This window comes from Otolemur garnettii, unplaced genomic scaffold, assembly GCF_000181295.1.
Source record: "Otolemur garnettii isolate 467f Iridium unplaced genomic scaffold, OtoGar3 scaffold00001, whole genome shotgun sequence".
Classification (NCBI taxonomy): Eukaryota; Metazoa; Chordata; class Mammalia; order Primates; family Galagidae; genus Otolemur; species Otolemur garnettii.
Genome location: NW_003852396.1, coordinates 24,485,034 through 24,505,612, shown reverse-complemented (window position 1 = coordinate 24,505,612; position 20,579 = coordinate 24,485,034). Strand labels below are relative to the sequence as shown.

The 20,579-nt window shown below is 39.1% G+C and overlaps 1 protein-coding gene across 1 annotated transcript in view; it reads right to left on the bottom strand.

Moving 5' to 3' along the window:
- Positions 1-20,579, bottom strand: part of INTS4 (integrator complex subunit 4) — a 99,832-nt gene that overhangs the window by 41,563 nt on the left and 37,690 nt on the right. The window contains exons 8-13 of the mRNA XM_012802973.2: positions 15,892-15,919; positions 13,384-13,455; positions 10,991-11,165; positions 7,346-7,551; positions 3,506-3,648; positions 1,120-1,235 (exon numbers count right to left, since the gene is read on the bottom strand). Coding sequence (XP_012658427.1) covers positions 1,120-1,235; positions 3,506-3,648; positions 7,346-7,551; positions 10,991-11,165; positions 13,384-13,455; positions 15,892-15,919 — 740 coding nt within the window. The remainder of the gene's footprint in view (positions 1-1,119; positions 1,236-3,505; positions 3,649-7,345; positions 7,552-10,990; positions 11,166-13,383; positions 13,456-15,891; positions 15,920-20,579) is intronic.

Sequence of the window (20,579 nt, the reverse complement as noted above, 5' to 3'; positions counted from 1 at the left end):
GGCCAGGCTGGGGATTCGAACCCGCCACCTTAGGTGTATGTGGCTGGCGCCTTAGCCGCTTGAGCCACAGGCGCCGAGCCCCTTTAAAAACTTTTAATGTATTTTATTTTATTACTTAATCTCTGAACCTCAATTTCATCTTCTGTAAACTAGGAATAAGCCCTCCTTCCTGAATTGTGTAGAAGATCAGTAATAAAATATGTAATGCCTTTACAGTTAGCCCCCATATGCAGGGATCCACGTCTGTGGATTCAATCAACCTCGATGGAAAGTATATTTAAAAAGTGTGGGGGGGCGGTTACATCTATACTTAACATACATATACAGAGTTTTTTGTTTCTTGTCATTATTATCTAAACAATACTAAACCTTATACAACTATTTACATAAAAATGCATTAGATATTGTACAAAATCTAGAGATGATTTAAAGTATATGGTAGGGGAGCCAGGAACTGGTAACTCTTGCCTATAATTCCAGCAGCTCAGGAGGGCTGACGTTCCTGAGATTACTCCACGCCAACCGTTCAAACCCAGCCTGGGTAACATAGCAAGATTCTATCTCTAATAAAATGAAAAGAACATTAGCTGGGCATGGTGGCATACATCTGTGGTCTCAACTACTTAGAAGGCTGAAGCAGGAGGGTTACTTAAGCATAGGAGTTAAGGGCTGCAGTGAGCTACGATCACACCACTGCACTCCAGCCTGGACAATAAAGTGAGACTATCTCTAAAAAATATAAATAAATGACCAAAGTATATGGAAAGCTGTACAGAGGTTATATGCAATCAGTATACCACTTTATATCAGGGACTTGAGCATCCGTGGATCTTAGTATCTGAGGGAGGTCCTGGAACCAATCGCCCATAGATACTGAGGGATAACTGTAAACAGTATGTACAATACAGTAAGTGTTAAATAAATACCAAAAATAATTAGTATTAAATTCTTGTACAAACAAGAATGAAAGCTGAAAATAATAACCATCAGGCTCCCTTGAGACATACTTTTTCACTTAAATGAAATGGAAAACCTAAAATTCAGACCATTCTAGCTACACGCAGAGATACCAGGCTTCCCGGCCAACACAACAGGGCCTATCCAAAGAACAGAGGATACAAGCTGGGTCATCCATGTCAGGTTCAGCTGTGTCGAAAAATGGGTGGGTGCTCAGAAGCTCTGGCACCAAGGGAAGCACCAGGGTTGGATGCCGACTACCCAGAAACTTCAAACACCTGGAACAAACAAGCAAGAACCCATTTCAGTAAATTAGTAAGTCCTTAAAAAGTACTAATAACTGGAATCAGGAAATACGATTTGGATTTGGAAATTCTCAACCACATACTTTTGCTAACTCTGTGATGTCAGACACCTCATCTGAAGTAAATTCGGTTAATTTATCTAAAAAAACATTGGTTACTGTGAAGATAAAAGAGTTGGTTATTTAACAAACAGTGATTTTCCTCTTTTTTTGATACCTGGGCGCAGGTATCAGGCAGGCATCAAAGTGCTCACAGAAGGCAGGCTTAGTCCAAAGGCTGAACCACTGGCCTCAAGCAATCTTCTCTCCTTTGCCTCCCAAAATGTTAGGATTATAGGCTTAAGACTGCGCCTAGCCTTTCCTGGTAATTGTAAATAAAGCCACTATTCACTGGAAAAAGTGAAAAAAAAATTAGAATAGGTAACTTCAAAATTTTGACCCACTCTGCAGTTAAATAGGTCTTTGTTCATACTTGTCAAACAAAGAGGTCTTACGTAAATATTCTGTGTGGACAAAATAAATAACTACACATCTTGTTGTTATTATTATTGTTATTTTAGAGACAGGGTGTCACTTTGTCACCCCTTGGTAGAGTGCCGTGGCGTCACAGCTCACAGCAACCTCCAGCTCTTGGGCTTAGGCGATTCTCTTGCCTCAGCCTTCCGAGTAGCTGGGACCACAGGCACCCGCCACAATGCCCAGCTATTTTTTGTTGCAGTTTGGCCAGGGCCAGGTTCGAACCCACCACCCTCAGTATATGAGGCCCATGTCCTACCCACTTAGCCAAAGGCACCGCCCTATTTTTTTTTTTATATATTTTACTTTTTTGCGTTTGTTTTACTTTCATTTGTTTATTTAAGTTTTTATGGGTAGATAAGAGTTGTACATATTTAGGGGGTACATGTGTTATTTTAATACAAGCATACAATGTGTAATGAGCAAATCAGGGTACTTGGGATATCCATCACCATGAACAGTCACCATTTCTTTGTGTTGGGAACTATACATCTTATTTTAATGCTAGAAGAATGTTCTGTCAAACATTCTAATAATTCTTTTCATCAAACAAAACTAATTATCCCTTCTGTGTCTCCACAGAACTACAGTTACAGATACAGGTGTTTATCTCTTACGGTCACCACATCCCAAATGATTGAGAGCTCCTTGGAGACAATCAATAAATGTACATGGAATAGAGCCGTAGAAACATAAAGAAACAGCAAAATAAAAAATCAGATATCAAAAGTGTTACCTAGAGTAAGACTCCCTTGGTATTTTCAGTTGTTAATATATTTCCCAACTACCTTGGATTTAACCCACAGTTTTTCTCCTAGTGACAAGTTTTGTGTTTTTTGGGTTTGTTTTTGAGACAGAGTCTCACTTTGTCACCCTCGGTAGAGTGCAAACCTCAAACTCTCGGACTCAACCAATTTGCTTGCCTCAGCCTCCAGAATAGCTGGGATAAGCGCCCGCCACAACAGTCAGCTATTTTTAGAGATGGAGTCTCACTCTGGCTGAAGCTGGTCTTGAACCTGTGAGCTCAGGCAATGCATCTGCCTCAGCCTCCCAGAGTGCTAGGATTACAGGTTTGAGCCACCACACCCAGCTAGTGACAATTTTTTTTGAAAAATCAATAAACTATACACAGTTGCAGTGGTCTCATCACACAGCTCATTAACCAAGTAGATCACACATTTTATATTACATGTATGCAAAGATTCTTCAAAATGAGATTCATGATAGTGCTAACAGCCTGATGGTAGTTAGTAAAGCTAGAAATAACTAAGTGGAAAAATGATTATGATTTCCCATCTGTAGACCAAGTGCTAGACCTACCTCTAATCTCTATGATGATGGTTCTGATCCTTACAAAAACGCAAAATAGACAAAGGACTGATTAACATTAATAGGAGAAAGAGAAAATCGAATTGACTCATCCCTAACACCTACCATAGGGCTTAATGCACAGCCAGCATACAGCAGATATGTAAAATTTGCTGAGTATAGCAAAAGGCACCTAAGATTTGCTAGGATGGACAAATTAATAAATAATCTAACATGTGATATTCAGTTTAGGAATCAGACAGCTGAGAGTCTGATTAAACTGAATTGAGTTTCAATATTAAAAGCAAAATTGAGGGCTATACCCTTAACCTATGATGGAGCCACCAAATAACGTCAGCATTGTACATTTACCACATTATGGGACTCAGTAAGTAAGAAAACGGGCAAAAAAGTCCTTACTTCCATATGGAGTCCCTATCAGTAGGGTACTTGGTTAAATTTTTCAGCAGTTCCACCAATGCAAGATGAATCCCTTCTTTGGTTGAAACATTAGTACAGCATAAAAGTTCATGAAGAGCCTCTCTAATATCTCTGGATGAATCCTTTAAAAAAAAAAATAGGTAACAATATAATAGTAGTCACTGTTGGTTAGCAGACCCAGCTTCCATCTACTATCCCCTTCTACCTAACCACCATCCCGTCAATGATGGCCATGCAACAAAGAATGTGGAGGTGTGCCAGCAAAAATTCCTGAAAAAACTTTTGTGTTATTGATAAAGGACCAGATACAGTAACCCTGCCCCCTTTGCTCTTTACCCTTCCTTCTCCTTCCTGTCTGGAACTCAGTCATGATGCTAAAGGTACATGAGCCTTCTAGCAACTTTGAAAAAGGACAGGCTAAGAACAGAGGCAAAGGGAGAGAGACAGGGGAACAGCTGGTTGACATAACATTTATCAATTAAGTTTGCTGTCTTACGTGGGCACTGTTTGTATGCCCCAAAACAATTACAATAGTAACATGAAAGATCACAGATCACCATAACAGACATCATAATGAAAAAGTCTGAAATACTGCAGAAATTACCCAAATGTAGTAGAGATACAAAGTGAGCACATCCTATTGGAAAAATGGCATCGATAGCCTAGACCAACCTGGGCTTGCAGAAAACCTGTCACTTTATAAAAACAACATCTGCAAAGCACAATAAAGAAAAGGTACACCTGTACACACTAACAAAGGAAAAAGGAAAGGAGTCAATCTATCTGACACAAACGTCAAGAAGACTACAAGAATAAGAAATGCTGAAAGAGGCAAACTGAAACATCTATTCTCCATAAAATCTGGCAATGGTTTCCCATAATGCAAATCAAAACATCTTATAAAGGCCTACAATACTTTTGTTTGTTTGTTTGTTTTGTTTTGGGACAGGGTCTCACTTTGTTGCCCTGGGTAGAGTCCATGGCATCATAGCTCATAGCAACCTAAAACTCTTGGGCTTAAGTGATCCTTCTGTCTCAACCTCCCAAGTAGCTGGGACTACAGGCACCCACCATAATACCTGGCTATTTTTGGCGACACAGTCTGACTCTTGCCCAGGCTGGTCTCCAACTCCTGTGCTCAGGAGATCCACCTGCTTCATCTCCCAGAGTGCGAGAATCACCCTGCCCTGCCAAGGTCTACAATGCTTTCTACCTGTCCCCTATCCATCTCTCAGATCCTCATCTCACACCAGATTTCCACTTCCTTACTATGTTCCACTTAACTGTCCTCTTACTCTCTGCTCTGCAGACACACCGAAGCACGTCTGTGCCCTACAGAGCCTTTCCACTAGCTGCTGCCTCTACCTGCAGTTCTTTCTTCCAATCATACATCTGGCTTCTTTTTATCACTCAAGAGTCAACTTAAATATCATCTCAGAAAGGCATTACTAACCACTTAATTTATAGTGCAATTCCCTACTCCTCCATTATATCGTTTATCTTCTACATAAAGATTTATCATGATCTGAAATCATTTTTATTCCACCTTTCTGTAGACTGTAAGTTTCATGAGAGCAAGGATCTTATCTTTCGTCACCATTATATTTCCACTACACAAACAGTACTTGTTGAATAAATAAATGAATTTGTCTAGGCAGGGTAGTATCTTAACATAGCAAAAGAAAAAAGAAAAGCAAATTCCAGCTGGAAGTGTCAGCTAGCTCAGGTTCAAAGCAATGAAGTAGAATGACACAGTGAGTAACAGAGTAAAGTTTAGAGCAGCGGGTGGTTCCCAACCTGTGGGTTGTAACCACTTTGTAACAATGAAAATACATCCCGCATATCAGATATTTATATTACAATTCATAACAGTAGCAAAATTACAGTTATGAAGTAGCAACAAAAATAATTTTATGGTTGGGGGTCACCACATGAGGAACTGTATTAAGGGGTTGCGGCATTAGGAGGCATTAGAAGGTTGAGAACCACTGGTTTAGAGACAGCTAAGTTTATGTAAGTCTAAATTCTTAAAACAGAATTACCAGTAAAGAAAGATACAAATTATATACCAAAGTATTCACAAATAAGCATACCTATGGCTCTGTCAACAATTCTGTACATTGAAACGTAGCTTGGGACATAGTTCAACTATTCAGCAAACATTTCCTGAGTTCCTGATTGTGCCAGACACTGCAAAGTGTTAGGAATAAAAAACTGAAACAGTCAGGATCCCTACCCCCTTGAAAAGATGAATCTTGTGAGAGAATTATTGAAAAGTCCTAGAGAAGTATATGCAGGGTACTGTGAGAATACAGAGGTGTAGCTGTTAGTCCACCCAGGGCCTGAGGCAGCAGTCAGGAAAGGCTTCCCAGATAGATATGTTCCCTAACGCCGAATGTGGGAACAAGCAGACATCTGCCTGGTGAGAGTGGCAGTTTGCGGGTAGAGGGTAAAAAACTGCAGTGAAGGCAAAATGGTGAAGAAAAAAGCATGAAGTGTTGGAAGTGACGACAACGTGAAGTTCAAAGTGAGGAGCAGTGGAAAAGACAACCAAAAAGGAAAGGAGTGGCTAGATGATCTTAACAGAAGTGCTAAGCAACTAAAAGAATGGTAAGGACCTTCAAAACTGAAGCACCCATCTGTTTCCTAAAGTATATAGCAGAAATCTGCAAGAAATACACTAATAACTAAGCATCAAATTACCATCCCTTTCACATCTAAACCCTATCTCCCAGATATCTGCACGAGAATGTTTATTGCAGCCCAATTCATAATCGCGAAGTCATGGAAGAAGCCCAAGTACCCATCAACCCATGAATGGATTAATAAATTGTGGTATATGTACACCATGGAATATTATGCAGCCTTAAAAAAGGCTTCATCTGTTTCATGTTTACATGGATGGAGCTGGAACATATTCTTCTTAGCAAAGTATTTCAAGAATGGAAGAAAAAGTATCCAAAGTACTCAGCCCTACTATGAAACCAATTTATAACCACCCACACTTCCATATGAAAGCTATAACTCAACTATAGCCCAAGATGAAGGGGAAAGAGGAGAGAGGAGAGGGAGGAGAGAGAGGAGAGAGAGGGGAGAGGAGGGAAGGGGGCAGGATGAGTGGAGGAAGGGTAATTGGTGGGATCATACCTATGGTGCATTTTACAAGGTTAAATGTTAAATCTACTGAAGGTAGACTATAAATATCTTAACACAAACTAAGAAAATGCAGTGAAGGCTATGTTAACCAGTTTGATGGAAGTATTTCAAATTGTATATAAAACCAACCCCATAATTGCATTAATGTACACAGCTATGGTTTAATAAAAAAAGAAAGAAAAAGAAACCCTATCTCCCCCAAATGGAAAACAGAGGTCAAATCTCATTTATAAATACTCTGAAAAACTTCAGTATTTGCAAATAAAATCCAAATACTTTAGAAAAACAATTCAAGAACCACAGAGATGTATAGCCTAGAAACCAAATCTGTGTTCTATCCCGGCACAGCCACTAACTAGCTCAAGATGACTTTTTCTCCATAAAACTATAGATTTGAATGAATAGATCCTGAAGAGCACCCTCCCCCATCCACCTGGTATAACAGCCTGATCTAATAATAATGATTAGTAGAAGAAAGAAACCAAATCATACTTCTGTTTAATAGTTTCCTCCATCTTGGGGAAGGAGTGTGTTGGGAAGCCAGAATTGTGTTGCCTGAAGCACTGTTGTATCATCAATACCTCCCATAATGCCTGATTTTAAAAGGAGAGGGGCACTCAGCAGATATCTGATGAAGAAATGGGTAATATACTGCAAACACACCTCTAGCACAGCCAGGACAGTGTCGAGCTGGTCTTCTCGGAGGGTGATATTGTTAGAGATTTTTCTCATGGCATGTATGGACTGCAGACGTACTTCCTCAATTTCATCATTAAACATGTCAACCAGGAAATCAAGGCACTTCTCAGCAAAAGAGGGTGAAGACTGGGCCAGCATGCAGAGAGCCTCCACAGCAGCAATACGGACCTCTAGAGAAAAGGGGACAAATAAAAGTGCACATGAGTGTACACAGTGGCACACACCTGCAGGCCCAACTACTCGGGAGGCTGAGGCAGGAGGATCACTTAAACCCAGAAGTTTGAGGCCAGCCTGGGCAACATATCAAGATCCTAGCTCTTATTAAAAAATTTGTAAAGAAAAAAATTGCATATGAAATTAAGAACCATGGGAAAAATCCAAGATGGATCCTTCTCCTTTACACTGTCTTTCATTCTCTAATCATTTCACTCTACAAACTCTCCCTGGGAGATTTCCATGCCTATAGTTTTAGATACTATCTTCTCATTGACCTAAGAACATGGAGTTTGGTGTCACAAGAACAAAAGATTAAGTCTGATTCCACATACATGGGATCAAGTCACATGTATCTCTACAGAAAGTGAATTTCTTGAAAACTAAGTTGTCTTATCTCGATATTCTGACATTTTTTAAAAGTCAGTTATTAAATATTATCATTATTAAGACTAAATATAATTATCATTTTAGAGATAAGATTCAGCAAAGCAAATTATTTTGCCTCAAAGTTAATGAGGGCAAAAATAAGACTAGTACCTAGGGCTAATTAAGTCTAGGCTAGCATCATATGGTAGTTATAAGGACACGCTTTGGAACGATACAGGTCTCAGAACAAATTACAGAGAGTGATCCTTCAACTAATTTGGATCGTGATCATGAATAAGCAACTTTACTTCCTAGCACCTCAGTTTTTTTACCTGTTAAATATGAGATAATATCCATTTCCTCACAGAGTTGTTAGGACTAAATAAGATAATGCAGGTAAAGCACACAGCACACTGCCTGGCATATCTTAAAAAGCTCAGTTAGCATCAGCAAGGGCATACGTATGGGTTCTGCAAGTACCTTGAAAACTGAGGCACATCTTTCACCCCTTTGCCTGCTCAGAACATGCAACGATATAACCACTGTACCCAGGAAGCCCTTCATTCATTGACCAATAAATGCTTCCTGAATACCTGCTGTATGCCAGGCCCTGTACGAAGTACTAGGATACAGACATGAGAAGTGAGTAAGACAGAGACAATGTTCACATGGTTGTTTTATTCTAGTGGTTCCCAAATGGTTCTATAACAAAAGTACAGTTTCAAAACAAGACAATAAAACCGAAAGCTGTAGTTAACACTCACAAATGCAATCTGTTCCACGTATAAGAGAGGCCTTACAGACACATTAAAAGTAGAATTACCCCCATTAAAGAGATAATTTTCATATTCCCTGGTAGTTACAAATTCTTCCTTTTCATCAGAAGGGAAGTATTCACTTCACATTCACAATAATATTATTTTTCAGATATGGGGTCTTGCTATACATATGCATATTGCCCAGACTGGTCTCAAACTCTGGCCTCAAGAGATCCTCATGCCTCAGTCACTTGAGTAGCTGTGATTACAGGTGCACGCTACCATACTTAGCTCACTTAATAATAATATAAACATGGAATTGCTAATAATCATAAAGTAAGCCAGAGATGAACCCAAACATGTTAACCGCTGACTTCTTGTCCCGGGATTTTATCCATTACACTACACTGACTCACGCACGATCTTTCCAAGTGCATCAAGGGAATCAGGAGCGGAACTTCTGATGAGCATAAGATAATGAGTATGACCTGAGCTGATGTAATTCCACGCAGAAGCAAAGAAATTTGGTATTTAACTGTAGCCATGCTATAGGCAAGTAAATTTACATTTTCCATCAAACTTTTTGGAATGTTTAAAATAAGTCACAGACTCAGTAAGGATCCAGGGCAGAGAATCTGCTGTACTAGGTGGGAAAAAAAAGACTAATCCTCAGCATCTGAAAATGTATAATGAGATCTGACTTAGCTACATACTAGCTTTGTACTTAGTATTGAAGATACAAAGATGAACAAGAATAAGACTGTTTCCCAATGGTTACAAACAAGAATAGTTAACTGTATTACAGAGGGAGGAGCGTTCCTATGGAAAAGCACCGGGGATGTAAGAAAATGCGCGAGAGGCGTATAGCCCCAGCGATGGGATCAGAGTTGGCTTTCTGGAACAAACGACCCCCAAAACAATACCTGAAGGAGCTGCTAAACCAAAAGAAAGAAAAAGACCTTTCTAGGCAGAGGAATTGCATATACAAAATCCTAATAGGTAAGGAGACCATGGATGAATTAGAAGACTAGAAGTGTGTCAGGTACACTAGAGTCTACAGCCAATGAAACAACGCCTTGTGTCATTCAAAGCAATGTGCCCCCAAAGTCCAAATTTACCCAGAATTTTATAATACGATAAAATAAGAATGCTGCCATATCTGATACTGGTTATGGTCTACTCACTTTCCAAACTCAATTTAATTAAATGTAGTGACAAATTGAAAACTGTATAATTACACCACATAAACATTAAACCGTATATTTTATCTTCTGATAAAAAACTATCTTTCAAAAATAATATTCTTGCTCTTCTAAGAAGCTCTATCCTGAGACAAATTCTTTATTTTGAGACACAGTCTCACTTTGTCACCCTCAATAGAGTGCTATGACATCATAGCTCACAGCAATCTCAAATTCCTGGACTGAAGTGACCCTCTTACTTCAGTACTTCAGCCTCCTGAGAATCTGGGACCACAGGTGCCTGCTATTCTCACAAAAATATCTTTAAAAAATGAAGGTAAAATAAAGTTTTTATCAGTCATATGAAGGCTTTACAGTCAAGACTAGATTTAAACCTTGCTTCTGTCTCTTACTGTCAAAGTGATCAATACCAAGTTATTGCTGTTAATATTAATTTTTTTTTTTGAGACAAAAGTCTCATTATGTTGCCCTCAGTGGAGTGCTGTGGTGTCACAACTCACAGCAACCTCAAACTCTTGGGCTTAAGCAATTCTCTGGCCTGTCTCCCAAGTAGCTAGACTACAGACACCTGCTACAACACCCAGATATTTTTTGTTGCAGTTGTCATTGCTGGTTAGCTGCCCAGGCCAGGTTCAAACCTGCCACCCTTGGTGTATGTGGCTTGCACTGTAAATACTGTGCTATGGGCGCAGAGCCATGAATATCAATTTTTAACTGCCATATTCAGTGCTTACTACGAATAGGTCATGTATTGTACCTAGTGCTTTACACATATATAAACTCATTTAATTCTTACAACAGTAATTTTTATCACCATTTTGTGAAAGTTCTGGAATCTGAATATAAATTAGCTCAGCCCAAAGTCCATGCTTTTAACAACTGTATTATACATATTACCTGGGTCTCAGCCTCTTCTGTTTGTAAAATAAAAATCACAAGTACTTGACAGAGTGACTGTGAAGACTAACAAGACAATGCATATAAATGCATCACCCAGTACAATGTGTGACACACTGCACTCACTCAATGAAAGAGAGCGATTATTGTTATTATGCAGTCATACATACCATACATCTCGTCTTCCAATCCATGAACAAAAGCTCCACAAGCTCCTGACTCAATCAAGTTCACAGCCCCAGTATCTACTTCTTCCTTGGGAGCATCGTCTCCCCACTTCCTGCCGCTGGAAAACTCCCCTGAACTGTAAAGTTCCTTGGCACGCTCATGTGCGGTGCGTTTCCTCTGGAGAGAACAACAATTACCAATTGCAGGAGGTTCATGAAGGGACGCTAAGGTGCACCCTGAGAACATGGGAAGGTCGGAACTAAAACTGCTTTCTGAGAGTTACACTTAAAAAAAAATTTACTCAGTAGTTTAGATCAGACAAATGCAAATTCAATTCCAAAGTGAGACCTAAGGCTCACGGGCTACCACAGCTGAGTAACCTAATTAAAGAGGATAAAGATAGCTGAAGAGTGTGTTGATCAGACAGGTGGGTTAGCTTGCCATGGCAACAGCATAGAAAAAGGAGAGCCAGAGAAGCAAGAAATGGCAGTGTCCCTCCAAACAATGTCTTGGGAAAACAATATACTGATTCTAGAAAACAACTGTTTTCAATCCCAGTAAAAGTAATTCTCTATTTAGCAACACTGTGATCTGTTTGAGCAACAGTGTGCCATCAGATAATCTGGTGAATTCACTTTCCATACAGATTGGCTAAGAAAGAATATACTGGTCGGCAAAAGTAAATATCCAGTCCGCTTGACAGTTATGCTACTCATAGCACTCTGATTTATATCAACACATCAACTTCTCATGAACCTTCGTAGTGAGTCTATAACCTCATGGCTGATCATCTCAGAGACAATGATGAGATAAGCACCTGAGCCTGCAAGCCTGTGGGTCAGGTCCAACATTAAAGCTTGCACCTTGTGACGTGTTGTAGAAACTCTTGCCATTACCCACCCCTCCCCCATTCACCATGAGCATTTTCTTCTACCACATCACACACAAAGAACACTTAAAATCAAACACTAACCTCCAATGGAGGCAATGCCCTGCAGGAAAGAATGTGGTAATGTTTCATAAAGCAGAGATGCAACTCCATAACTACTCCTAAGAATTTATCTTATGAATTAACTCCAAAAAAAGAAAAGCACTAATATACAATAAGATGACATTATTTATGTGATTTATACTGGTGGAAAAATCAAAAGAATCTAAATGTCTAATATACTGAAAGGGCTAAAAAATTATGGCACATCTACTTTATAGAATATTATGTAATCTGTAAAAACACTAAGAATGAAGTTGCATCATGAAAAAAATGCACATAGCTGGGCAAGGTGGCTCATGCCTGTAATCCCAACACTCTGGGAGGCGAGGCAGGCAGATTGCCTGAGCTCATGAGTTCAAGACCAGCCTGAACAAGAGTGGTACCCTGCCTCTAAAAGTAGCCGGGCGTTGTGGCAGGCACCTGTAGTCTCAGCTACTCAGGAGACTGAGGCAAGAGACTCACTTGAGCCCAGGAGTCTGAGGTTGTTGTGAGCTATGATGCCATGGTACTCTACTGGGGGTGACAAAATGAGACTCTGTCTCAAAAAAAAATAAAAAGCACATGATATAGTATTGGCTTCCGTAGCACAATGGTTACAGCACCAGCCACATACACCAAGGGTGGTGGGTTCAAACCTGGTCCTGGCCTACTGGATAGCAATGACAACTGCAACAAAAAATAGTTGGGCATTGTGATGAGCGCCTATAGTCCCAGCTGTTTGGGAGGCTGAGACAGGAGAATCACTTAATAAAACAAACAAAAAAATACCACATGATATAGTAGTAAATGTAACAAGTGGTCTACAAAACTATCTACATACAATAATTCAATGTTTAAAACATACCTAAGAAAAGGAGCTGGGAGAAATATACAAAATGACCAAAGGCATTGCATTAGGGAAGTGGGAATATGAGTAAATTACTTCCCCTTTTCCTCTATCAAAAATTTCATAACTCTTTATTATCACTTTTATAATTAAAAAATTGAAGTACTGACAATAAACGTACATATTATTTTCTCAGACTCGCACTCAGTCCTGCCAATCATGTTAGAAAACCATCCCGGGCTAAGCTTAAGGACATTCCATAAGAGGCATTCTGTTAGTGTTTGGAGATCACTCTCCCATGGGGTGAGAAGAGTCATCCTAGAATGTCATTCCATTTCACAAAAAGAGAACAGACCTTTGTAGTTTCTAACAAACAAAAAGTTAATCTGTCCTCTTCTTTGTAAAACACAACCTGAACAAACTATTTCTTTAAAATTTCATTTAAATTAAAATGTAATCTAGTCACCCTACATTAATTTAACAAATGCACAAGCTGCTAAATTAAAACATAACTCAACATATAGCCACACTGATACTGGTTACAGAAACCCATTAAAACAACAAAGAATTCAAGTTACCCTCAGATCTGACATCAGCTTCTTGTCAAGGGTCTGCTCCAAGAAATGAGAACTGACTTGCTCCATAGAGCCCTAAAAAAGAAAGAATCCAGAGCACTTTAAACAACTCTTCTGATTTAAACATTATCTTAAAATTCAAAGTTTGCAGCTGTAGCAGCCCATATAGCCTATGGCTAGGAGGAGGGAGTTATAAGTAACACCTGTATAGCTCAATAATGGAACACCTTGGTGAAAAGGGCATGGGGAGGGATTTAGCTCTTGTAACAAGCATGAGAGAACTCACAAGGTGAGAGCATTGGTGAATTGGCATTCTCTACACCTGTGGTGTTGAGCGGCACCAGATCAGCCTTATATTAGGCAGGGGGAGAAGGCAGTCAGGAATGAGCTCATTCTATTACAGATCGCTCACTGTGACTCTGTTGCTTCTCCTGCCTACAGAATGCCAGCATGGCATCTTTCTGCTGAAGATCACTAAGTTCTGCTAAAGACTAAGATCTATCTTTCTAAGAAGACTGCTTAGTCTCAAAGACTCTCTCTCCCCCCACCTCTGCTAAAGTAAATAGCCCTCAGGCACCTAAGAGCAATTGTTCCTGAGCAAGGTAGCTTAGCCTTCTGCTTCCAGAACCCAGATAAGCCAGGGCAGACCAACCAGTTCCGGGCCCTGATAAGTGGCATTCATGAACGTGCAGCCAACTTAATTGAATAAGGACAACATTATTGAGTGGCACCTGTGGCTCAGTGGGGAGGGTGTGGGCCCCATATACAGAGGGTGGCAGGTTCGAACCCGGCCCCAGCCAAACTGCAACAAAAAAATAGCCAGGCATTGTGTCAGTGCCTGTAGTCCCAGCTACTCAGGAGGCTGAGGCAAGAGAATTGCTTAAGCCCAAGAGCTGGAGGTTGCTGTGAGCTGTGACACCACAGTACTCTACCGAGGGCGATAAAGTGAGACTGTCTCTAAAAAAAAAAAAAATAATAAATTAAAAAAAAGACAACATTATTCATGATACTAAAGATGCCTATGGGTTCTGAATCATCGGGAAAATAACAAAAATACAGCAGCAGCTAACACCTAAATAGAGCTTACTATTTGTCACGCACTATTCTAAGAGCTTTATACATATATTAGCTCATTTAATCCTTACTATAGCCCTACAAAGTAAAAACTATTGTTAGTCTCATTCCACATATGGGGAAAAGAAGATATAAAAAGATTAAGTACACATTCAAAGTCACAAACAGAATCAATTCCAGAGCTGTGATATTATGCCCAGGTTCCAGAATCCTCTATACTTTAACCACTTCTCTCCACACCTGTTTATTCCATGCTTCCATTCATCTGTTCATTTACTCACACATTCAATAAAACAAATACTGCCAGGTATAATGGCTCATGCCTGTAATACTAACACTTTGGGAGGCTGAGGCAGGAGGGTAGCTTGAAGGCAAGTTTGAGATCAGCCTGGGCAACATAATAAGACCACGTCTCTACAAATTATTTTTAAAATTAGCTACGTGTGGTGGCATAAGCCTGTAGTCCCAGATAATTGGGAGGCTGAAGCAGAAGGATCATTTCAGCCCAGGAGTTTGAGGTTGCAGTGAGCTATGATGATACCACTGCAGACAACAGAGCCAGGCCCTACCTCAAAAATTAAACAAACAAACAAACAAATAAATAAATAAATGCAAATATTTATTTAGCAACCATTCAGTTATATGCCTGCAGTCAGCAGAACAAGAATACAAAAATAAAAAGATAGCAACTCTACACTCAATGATGTCACAGACTTCTGAGGGAAACTGATAAGCACAGACATAACTGCAATGTGTTATGAAATATCAACACTATAGTACACATCTATAAAGGATGCTATGCAAGTGAAGAGAACAAGCAGAATAGGGTAGAGGCAGAGAGAAGTAGGTTTGGGGAATGGGAAATCATAGCTAAATGATGTAAGAGAGAATGCAAGGAAAACATTAAGTGGTTTTAGGGATGGAACCTAGGATGGGGGTGCTGAGACAGGACAGACAGAACCATAGAGGGCCTTATTTGCCATGGTAAGGCATTTGTCTTATGAATAATAATTGGATGATCTATTAAACAGTGAGTTAAACTGTATAAAATATTTTACCTATAGTTTTCACATTTTCTCCTCCTAATAATCCCTTAAAGAACGTACCTTTTCATGTCATTGTTTAGATAAAAATTGAGGCTAAAATTAAGTAACTTGCTCATTTCAAGTTAGGAAGAACATAGATTTGTATTTCATAAAGGCCATCTACAACATTGGAAAAGGAAGAAAATAATAGAATTCACGGAAAAATAACAAAATAAAAGCTAAAAAATATTCAAAAGATCAACAAAATCAAATACCTTTCCTTTAAAAGATAAAATTAAAACTTTAGCTAGACTAATAAAAGAGAAGATTAAAATAAATAAAATCAGAGATGAAAAAGGAAACAGTACAACTGATACCCCTGAAATACAACCATAAGAAACTATTATGTTACCACAGATACCACCAAAAAACTGTGAAAGCTAATAAATGAATTCAGTATTCAGGATACAATTTATGGACAAAAATCAGTAGTGTTTCTATATATCAAGAATGAACTATCTGAAAAAGAAATTAAGAAAACCGTTCCAGTTACAATAGCTATATAAAAAAATTCCTAGAAATAAATTTAACAAAAAGATAAAAGATTCCTACACTAAAAACCATAAAACTTTGATAAAAGAAATGTAAGAGAAGACACAAACAAATGAGACACACTCATGAACTGGATGACTACAGTAAAAAATGGCCAAATCTAAATCTACAGATTTAATGCGATCTCGACCGAAATACCAAAGACATTCTTCAAAGAAATGGAAGATACAATCCTGAAATTCATATGGAACCACACAGGACCCTGAAAAGCCAAAGCAATCCTGAATAAAAAGAACAAAGGTAAAGGCATCATATTAACTGACTTCAAAACACTATACAACAGTATGGTACTGACACAAAAACAGACATATAGATCGACAGAACACAAGAGACATCTCAGAAATAAACTTACACATCTACAGCCAACTGATTTTTTTTTTTTTTGCTGGGGCTGGGTTTGAACCCACTACCTCTGGCATATGGGGCCAGCCCCCTACTCCTTTGAGACACAGGCACCGCCCTAAATAACTGATTTTTGACAAAGGTTCCAAGAACACACATTGGGGAAATGACAGTGTCTGCAGTAAATGTTGCTGGGAAAACTGGATATCCACATGCAGAAAAATAATGCTAGACCCTGACCTCTCACTACATAGAAAAATCAACTCAGATGGATTAAAGACTTAAATGTAAAACTCAAATGAAGATACTATTAGAAGGGGAAATGCTTCATGGCACTGGCCTGGGGAAGAATTTTTTACATAATACCTCAAAGGACAAGCAACAAAAGTAAAAACACACAAATGGTAGGCTCGGCGCCTGTGGCTCAAGCGGCTAAGGTGCCAGCCACATACACCTAAGGTGGGGGGTTCGAATCCCCAGCCCAGGCCCGCCAAACAACGATGGCTGCAACTAAAAAAAAAAAAAAAACCACACACAAATGGAACTACATCAAACTAAAAAGCTTTTTTTTTTTTTTTTAAATTTGGGAGATCTCAAAAAGCTTCACACAGCAAAGAAAACTATCAACAAAGTGAAAAGACAGCAACCTAGAGAATGCGAGAAAATATTTGCAAACTATACATCTGACAAAGGGTTAATATCTAGGTATATTAGGAACATAAACTATTCAATAGCAAAGACCTAACTAAATAACCCAATTTAAAAATGGGCAAAAGATCTAAATAGATATTTCTCAAAAGAAGACATGCAAATGCCCAATAGGTATATGAAAAATTCTCAACATACTAATTGCTATGGATTGGATATGGTTTACTTGGCCCTGCCAAGTCTCATGATGAAATTTCATCTCCAGTGTTGGAGGTGGGGCCTGGTGGAAGGTGTTTGTATCATGGAGGTAGGTCCCTCCTGAATGGCTTGGTGCCATTCTTGAAGGGGTGAGTGAGTTTTCACTCTTAGTTCCCTCAAGCACTAGTTGTTGAAAAAGCCTGGCACCTATTCCTCCCTCCTTCTGCTTCCTCTCTGACCAGGCGATCTCCCCTTCCCCTTCCACCATGGGTCAAAGCTTCCTGAGACCCTCACCAGCCGCAGATGCTGATGTGCTTCTTCTACAGCTTGCAGAACCATGAGCCAAATAACCCTCTTTTCTTTATAAATTAGCTTCAGATAGTCTGTCATAACACAGATTATGACACTAATCATCAAGGAATACAAATGAAAACCACAATGAGAGACCACCTTATTCCAATCAGAATGCCGATTATCAAAAAGACAAAAGAAAAAACAAGTGTTGGCAAGGATGTGAAGAAAAGGGAACATTCATACACTGTTGGTGGGATTGTAAACTATCACAGCCATTATGGAAAATGGCATAGAGAGTCCTCAAAATATTAAAAATAGAACTAGTATATTATCTACTAATCTCACTACTGGATATATACCCAAAATAAATTAGATCAGTACATCACAGAGATATCTGCACTCCCATGTTTACTGAGTCACTATTTATAATGACCAAATGTCCAACAACTGAAGAATGGATTAATAAAATGTGTATATACACAATGAAATACTAGGCAGCCATCCAAAGAATAAATTCCTGTCATTTTTGACAATCAGGACGAACCTGGAAGATATGTTAAGTGAAATAAGACAGGCACAGAAAGACAAATATCACATGATACTACTCATACATAGAATTAAAGAAAAGAAAAGTTGGTATCATAGAGGCTGAGAATGTAACAGTGGTTACTGGAGACTGGGGAGGGAAAGGGGCTGGGAGACGGGGTAAGGTTGGACAGTGGATACAAGTTACAATTAGATAGAAAGAATAAATTCTAGTGTTCATTTGTGCATGAGGGTGACTATGGTTAACAGTAAAATATTGTATATTAAAAATCAGGAAAAAAGGCTTTGACAGTCCTCATCACAAAGAAATGATAAATACAGAGGTGGCAGATATACTAACTATCCCATGTGGGTCATCATTCAATATAGATATGTATCAAAACATCAAACTGTATCCCATAAATATATGTAATTACACTGTGTCAATTTAAAGAGTAATAATTTTTTAAAAAAGATTATATGTTATTCTGGCTCTGTGTCTATAGCATAGCGGTTATGGCACCAGCCACATACACGGAGGCTGGGGGGTTCAAATCTGGCCTGGGCCAGCTAAACGACAACTGCAACAAAAAATAGCTGGGCATTGTAGTGGGCGCCTATACTCCCAGTTACTTGGGAGGCTGAGGCAAGAGAATCACATAAGGCCAAGAATTTGAGGTTGCTGTGAGCTGTGATGCTATAGCACTCTACTGAGGGTGACATAGTGACACTCTGTCTCCAAAAAAAAAAAAAAGAAAAAGATTATACATTATTCATCTGATCACAAGTTTAGCTACTGGAAAGCTGGAGCAGGGAGCTTTCTGTCTCAGCTTACAGAGAAACTAGTAAATCAGGGCCTTAACTGACCAACCACTACACCCAGGAAAGAATTTATACATGGGCTTCGGAGCATGAAGTTTGAAGTCCTAATCTGTCATTTACTATCTACCTGGTCCTGAACAAATTGTACCACTTTTCTAAACCTTAGTTTTCTTATTACAAAATGAGTGATAAAATATCTACCTCACAGAGTTTAATTTAAGCATTAATAATTACTTGCAAAAAGTATGCACAAGAGTGTATGGATGCATGCAAACGTGTCTGCATATCAAGAAGAGGGTGTGCATGTGTGTGTAAATGTGTGTGTGTATGACTAGAAGTACCTAGCGCAGTAGCTCTGGAATGTGATAAATACATGTAGTAGCAATTATTATTATTATTATTTTTGGTCAGGGCTGGGTTTGAACCCGCCAACTCTGGCATATGGGGCCAGCGTCCTACCCCTTTGAGTCATAGGTACCACTCCTATTATTATTATTAACAGCAAAACTAGATTATTAATTACTTCTGAATACAACCATAATTGCTTATGTAATTTCGAGCACATAACATTAAAATTATAACATGAAGCATATAACTGAAGTCATTCAAGTAGAAATCCTTTCAATGTACCATTTTTTATTCATACTTTACATAGATGATTTTCAAATTCTATTTTCACAAAACTAAAAATTACAAATGATTCTGCTTAAAGGATTACGTATCTAAACTAACTACTTAGTTGTAGGGATGTATCATTAAATTATTTCTCTAAAAGATCTCCCACCTCCCCCAACCAGGGTAATTGCAGATGCCAGTAAAAGCTGAACAAAAGTTATGATGGATGATTGAATTATTTTGAATTTTAAAATATCCACAAAACAAAAGAAAATTATGAAATGTGAATTCAGACTTAGCGCCTATAGCTCAGAGGCTAGGATACCAGCCACATACACAGGGGTTGGCAGGTTGGAACCTGGCCTGGGCCTGCCAAGCAACATTGACAACTACAGTAACAATAACAACAAAATTTAGCTGGGTGTCGTGGCAGATGCCTGTAGTCCCAACTACGTGGGAGGCTGAGGCAAGAGAAATGCTTAAACCCAAGAGTTGGAGGTTTCTGTGAGCTGTGATGCCACAGCACTCTACCTAGGGTGACAGTGAGACTCTGTCTCAAAATAAAAAACAAAAAAAACACAAGACAATAGGAAAGCATTAGGCTAAAAAGGCAGAAAATTGAGATCCAAATCTTACTCTACAACTTTCTATCTACATAAACTAGATAATTTACTTAAATCCTCAGAGCCTCAGTTTTCTCATCTGGCAAAATGATATACTGTCATCTATCTTGCAGGATTACAATGAAGAGAAATGAGAAAATGTATATAAAGAGCCCCCATTAAAATTCCTGGGATAGGCTTGCACCTGTAGCACAGTGGTTACAGCACTGGCCACCGAGACTGGCAGGTTCGAACCCACCCTGGGCCAGCTAAACAACGACAACTGCAACAAAAAATAGCTGAGCATTGTGGCAGGCACCACGGTAGTCCCAGCTACTTAGGAAGCTGAGGCAAGAGAATCACTTCAGCCCAAGAGTTGGAGATTGCTGTAAGCCATAATACCACAGCACTCTACCAAGGGTGACATAATAAGACTCTGTCT